The sequence below is a fragment of the Solanum tuberosum genome, unplaced genomic scaffold (assembly GCF_000226075.1).
Source record: "Solanum tuberosum cultivar DM 1-3 516 R44 unplaced genomic scaffold, SolTub_3.0 scf00303, whole genome shotgun sequence".
Taxonomy (NCBI): Eukaryota; Viridiplantae; Streptophyta; class Magnoliopsida; order Solanales; family Solanaceae; genus Solanum; species Solanum tuberosum.
The window spans coordinates 491,554-497,307 of NW_006239233.1; the positions used below are offsets into that span (position 1 = coordinate 491,554).

Genomic DNA, 5,754 nt, shown 5'->3' on the forward strand with positions numbered 1-5,754 from the left:
CATTAAAAAAAAACGATGATGGATGCGTGTACAGCTCTTTGCTTACATACTATAAAAAGTGTTTAAGAGATTATTCTTAATACAATATAATTTATTATTTAAAAAAAAAAAAAACATATGGTACTAATTTGAATTAGCTTAAAAGCTGATCAAATTAATTTTTAAGTATTTTTTTTGGCTTAATTATTAGCTTAATATATTAATTTAAGTGTTTATCGACTAGCTAAATATAGTGTTATACACTTGGTTATAAACAAATCGAAATTAAAATTTCCAATTTTCTAAAAAAGAATTCTTCAATTTAAATTTCTTAAAACTTTATATGGTTTTGCAGGGAAGAGTTAGAAAATAATAATAAAAAATTAATATGAGAAAAATTATGAATCATATGATTTTCCAGCTTAAATTCTAAAACAATGGATATAAAAAAAAGGAGAAGGCAAGTTTTCCCTACGTTCATAAAAACTAATTAAATGCCCCAAAAGTCAGCTACAATAATGTTAAGCAATATATTGATTCATCAAAAGTCAAAAGAAATAAATATAATGGAATTATGGTGATGAATAATGCCACGTGCAAACCACACAAAACCTACTTCTATAATTATCGTTGGGATTTTATTATGGTGTTTCAACCAGGATCTCTATCCGCATAGATTGTGGTGGGATGATTAAGGCTTTTTTGTTTTTAATCGAAAGTTGAAAATGAGAAAATCCCTATATTAGGAGTGCCGCCTTTAAGAGTCTTACAATGCGCAAATTCAAATTCAATCGAATTCTAATATAACATCAAATACAAAGCGAGCTAGAAACCAAAAAAAATAATATGTCATCATCTTTTCTGCCTCATGTTTAATATTCATTTTAGATCCTGACTAATCTGTATTCACAAGTTCATTAAATGGAAAGAAATTTCCTATTAAAGTTTCTTCATTTTCAAAACTAGAATTCAAGATAATCTAACTCAACAATTCTTAGCGGTGATAGGTTTGTATACAAACCCTTATTCTGTAGTTAAAGAAACATTTCGAAATTATAGAGAATTTAATAGATTAATAATGTACCTTTGAAAGTCCTGTATAATTAATCAGTGGGACAAATTAAAGATTTAAGTCATGTATAGCATAAAGTTCGTTAAAAATACATCTAGGTTAAACAAATAGTGCATTTTTATAATAGATTGATTTGAAAATTATAGAGGACTTTGTGTGTATAAATTGTATTGGGATTATTAATTTCCATTCTAACAAATTCAAGTAATTCTTAGTGTAGACATATTCATATACTCAATGAAAATATATTTTCTTTATTTTATATTAACTGAATTTTTGAGGCTTTTTTCATTTTTTAAAATAAATGAATTGTTCGAAGTTCAAGATGGATATTTAAATTATTCTTTTCCATATTTTCCCTTTATTTATTAAAGTTTTATATTTTCTAAGAGATAAATTACACTACTTACAAAGTTATATTCTACTTTACCATTTATATTCACCAAATTCATTAGTTTTTATCAAATATATTTACCAACCAAATTGACCAACAATTCTTAGTCATATGAACGAGAAATGCAAGTTCAACGTGAGAAACTATCCATATATACTATGAGGAAGGATTATATTAAAGAGTAGTATACCATAACTAATTATGTTTAATTTTATTTTTGTATTGAATTAAAGCTTGATCAATAAATATTGTACATTTTAAGAATACCTTTGTGATAGTGTATTATGCGATTTTATAAACTTGTGCTTATTTGATAAGATTGTATGAAGAATTGAGGCAATTTTAATAGTTTTACAACTTATGAGATTTTTATGTTTATGAGAAAACATACAAAATTAAAAGTTCAAATCACATGTCTAAACAAAACTTCAACTTCATATTCACTTCTTGATTTCATATTGCATGGTCACACGGGCCCTTAGTATCCATTTGGTCATGAATTGTTATAATTTTCTAAAATTAAAAAAATAAAATTGGAATTTGAAAAACTTCAAAAAATTGTTTTCATAATTAAATATCATTCTCAAAAACTTAAAAATAATTTTAATTGATATTCATGTTCAAACAGAACTCCAATTTTCAAGTATTATTTAATTTGAAAATAATTTTTATATCTAAACGACCACTTAATTTTTCTCATCATGAATCAAGCATGTGGAGGTTTTAAACCCTTATTTATTGGTCTCGAAAATCATTATAAAAAAAATATCATCTTTGTGAATGACAAAATAAATGTAACAGTTGACAGTACTGAACTTGTGTAAGTAAGTCTAACAACTTGTATATAACTTTCATGAAACATAACCAATTGACAGAGATTATATTAACAATTCTTTTCACAAATATCCATGAATAATAGAACAAATAAATAAATCTCTTTTTCTTTTTAAATAATTTTGATAATTTTCTTAATAACTTGCAGCTCAAAAATATACACGTAGTACATTCATATGACTTTAGCTTCTATATTATTTTAAGTAATAGATACAAATATTATATTGTCCGTTGTTCAACTTATTTATCAACATGATCAAAATATATGAAATATATACAACATATACATTATTAATATGATCGAAATATATATGAAATATACACAACATAAAATATATAATATTCATATAATTTATAAATTAAATGATCAAATGATTCAGATCGATATTTTTTATATTAAAGGGGAAGAGGGGCGGCAATTGGCAGAGAGAGGGATAAGAACGAATGTATAAATCTAATAACTGAATGAATCTCAGAGCAAACTAAATAAACAACAAAAATAAATAATATTGTCAACTATATATTATGTTGCTTGCAAGAAAAATGAAAATCAGACTTTTCATTAATTGCCTTGCGGACTTTTTACATACCACAAATAAATTCTAAAAAATTAAAAGGAAAAAAAAACATAGCAAGAAAAAATAGAAAAAAAAAACAAAAACAAAAACAAATCCCTATGTTTACATTAACTCCTTTCTTTTCTTAAGTTAGATAAATTAATATTATATATATATATACAAAATTTTCTTTTCTCTGTGATTGAATTTCTCCTTTTCCTTTAGTAATCGAAATATCTCTGAAGGTCAGTGACACACGATTCAAAACTATAATATGTTTCTGGACCCTTCTTAGCTTTCCTCATGAAGAAGGAAATTTTGTTTCATATATTTTCCTCCAAGTTGTGAGGGAAAATCTTTAGTTGATGGAATTGAAGAGATTTTCTCACAATTCAATGTTTTTATTTTATTTTAATTTAATTTATTTTATGATGATGTCTTGTGGGAGAGAATAATGGGCAGGCCATTTTGGGGAAGAGCAAAGGGTCCATACTGAATTCCATTTTGTGGGCCCATCATAGACCACCTGCCAGACATAGAGGAAATGGAACAGAATATTATGAGATGAGTAACACTTAAAACATTTCTATTTTTAGGAACTTCAATTTTACTAATAAGTTATAACTATAGATTTTTATTTTTTACCTCATCTTAAAAAAAGAAAATGAGTTTAAGTTCAACAAATCAGGGGCGAAGCTAGAATGCTAGTCGTAGATTTAGTCGACTCTAATAGATTTAAAGCTTATTAGGATTGGTTGTGCAAATTTCAATAATTTATTTTAAAATTCAAGACTCATAAACTTCAAATATAAATAACTTTATTACTAACCTGTACTTTGTGGTAAGATGATGTACAAGGATCAAAATTTCCAGCTTGGCTAACTCATTGCCTGGACATGAGTGGGTCCCATTGCCAAATGGCATGAAAGTATTGGGTTTTGGAGTAACCTGGCACCATCACATAAAAATAAAAGATTTTTCTCAGTATCCATAGGATATTATAAAAAATGTTAATTAATTACTAAAATTTATACTTTTTTTCCCCTTGATATTTACCTCAAATCTTGAAGGATCAAACTTCTCTGGTTCAGAAAAATTATCAGGGCTATGGTGAATGTTTCTAAACAGTGGTAATACTTTCCATCCTTTTGGTATTAGATATCCTGAAATAAATCAAGAAGATAATTTTATTAGTCAGTATTAAAATTAACAGAATAAATCGCGACCCTTCTTAATTTATCGAGTTCCTAAACTTCAATTATTTTGATTCAGATAATTCAAGAATGTGTAACACACGCGTTGTCACATAGATTTTGTTGTCCATGTAACTCAATAAATTTAAGGGGATTTCGATCTATTCTGCTGATAAAATTTATCCAAACTATATTATAAAATTTATGACTAAATGAAAATATGAAGGGTCAAAGCTGACCTTCAAACTCAACATCCTCAACAGCTTCTCTGAATGTAAAAGATAAAATTGAAGCAGCTCTAAGTGTCTCTTGGATCACTCTTGTAGTCATAGGCATTTTCTTTGTGTCTGCCCAACTCAACACTTTCCCTTCTCTGATTATCCCCTCTTGCTCTTCCTACAAACACAACAACGAAAAAAATCCGAGTCAGAATCTATAAAGTTCAAATCCTGAATATCGTTTACGAGGAAAATGCTAGTAGAGGATATAGAGTCTTACTGTGACAGCTTGTAGGACACTAGGATTTTCACCAAGGTATTTAAGGATCCATGTAAGGACACTAGCTGTAGTGTCTCTAGCAGCAAATATGACACCAATTATGTTATCTGCAATTTGTTCATCTGTAAGATTTTCTTGATCTCCCATAAAAGATCCTAATAAATCTGTATGATTTTGATTTGTTTCTCTCCTAACTGAGATGATTTTAGCTAAGATCTTTGCTAGCTCTTTTCGTGCTTTCATTGATTTGTGAAAAAGTGTTCCTGGGAGATTGATTGGCATCGAATTGTACCCCGTTTCGAGCACGTAATAACACCTCTTTAGATCCTCCCTATACAGCATTTCATCTTTGCCAAATATCGAAAGCAATGCAACGTTGTATGTGTACTGCAAAAATGTTGCCAAATTGAGAAAAACAGGGGAAAACACAGGAAAACAGGGGAAAAACAGGGGACTCTGTTTTTGCAAGAAAACATACTGTTTTCATTTCTTGGTAAGTGTTGATTAATCTTCCTTGCATAGATTCAAGTGAGTTTATCGCGATGGACTCGATGTCTGGTACGATGTTTTTGATGGCTTCTGGCTTGAAAGCTCGAAGAACTAGCTTCCTTAGCTTAGCATGATATTCTCCTTGATGAAAAAAAATGGCTTGTTTACCCAACATCCTCTCTTTACTAGCAGGAAATGTAGGTTTAAAAAGATGAGCTTTTGTCACCAAAACTAGTTTTGCTGCTTCTGGGCTTGATATCATCACACATGGACATCCCAATATATGAGTCTTGAAAATTGAACCATACCTGTTTTTTTCCAAAAAAAAAAAAAACACACCCATTGCTCATTAGCAACTCAAAATCAAGAAAACCAAGAAGAAAATCAAGAAAATTGAGTAGTTTTGGTACTAACTTCTTGACTTTAGAAGCAAAGAAGAAACTGGGGTTTTGTGAGTAAAGCTGAAAAGTTTCACCAATATAAGGCCAACCCAAAGCACCAGGAGGAAGAGGTAACTTCTTAACACCAAAATCAAAGAGCTTAAACACAGAATGAAGAAGTAGAATTGAGCAAGAAATGAAAGCAAACAAGCAAAACATAGACACAAACTCCATATCTCTCTTTTGTTGTATATAAAAACACCAAAAATGTTACACAACTTGTGAAAAAGATGAAACCTATGATACTGTAATGAAACCAAGTGTATGTATATATAGGTAAATACATGGGGGTAGGTGT

The 5,754-nt window shown here is 28.8% G+C and overlaps 1 protein-coding gene across 1 annotated transcript; it reads right to left on the reverse strand.

Annotated features, from left to right (window-relative positions):
- Nucleotides 1–2,811: 2,811 nt before the first annotated feature.
- Nucleotides 2,812–5,708, reverse strand: LOC102605008 (abscisic acid 8'-hydroxylase 1). Its single transcript, XM_006359890.2, has 7 exons — nt 5,431–5,708; nt 5,006–5,324; nt 4,528–4,914; nt 4,269–4,425; nt 3,893–3,999; nt 3,666–3,784; nt 2,812–3,362 (listed from the first exon to the last, which is right to left on the reverse strand). The coding sequence occupies exons 1-7, from the start codon at nt 5,628–5,630 to the stop codon at nt 3,263–3,265; spliced, it is 1,389 nt and encodes a 462-aa protein (XP_006359952.1). The 5' UTR covers nt 5,631–5,708; the 3' UTR covers nt 2,812–3,262.
- Between the last annotated feature and the right edge of the window lie 46 nt (nt 5,709–5,754).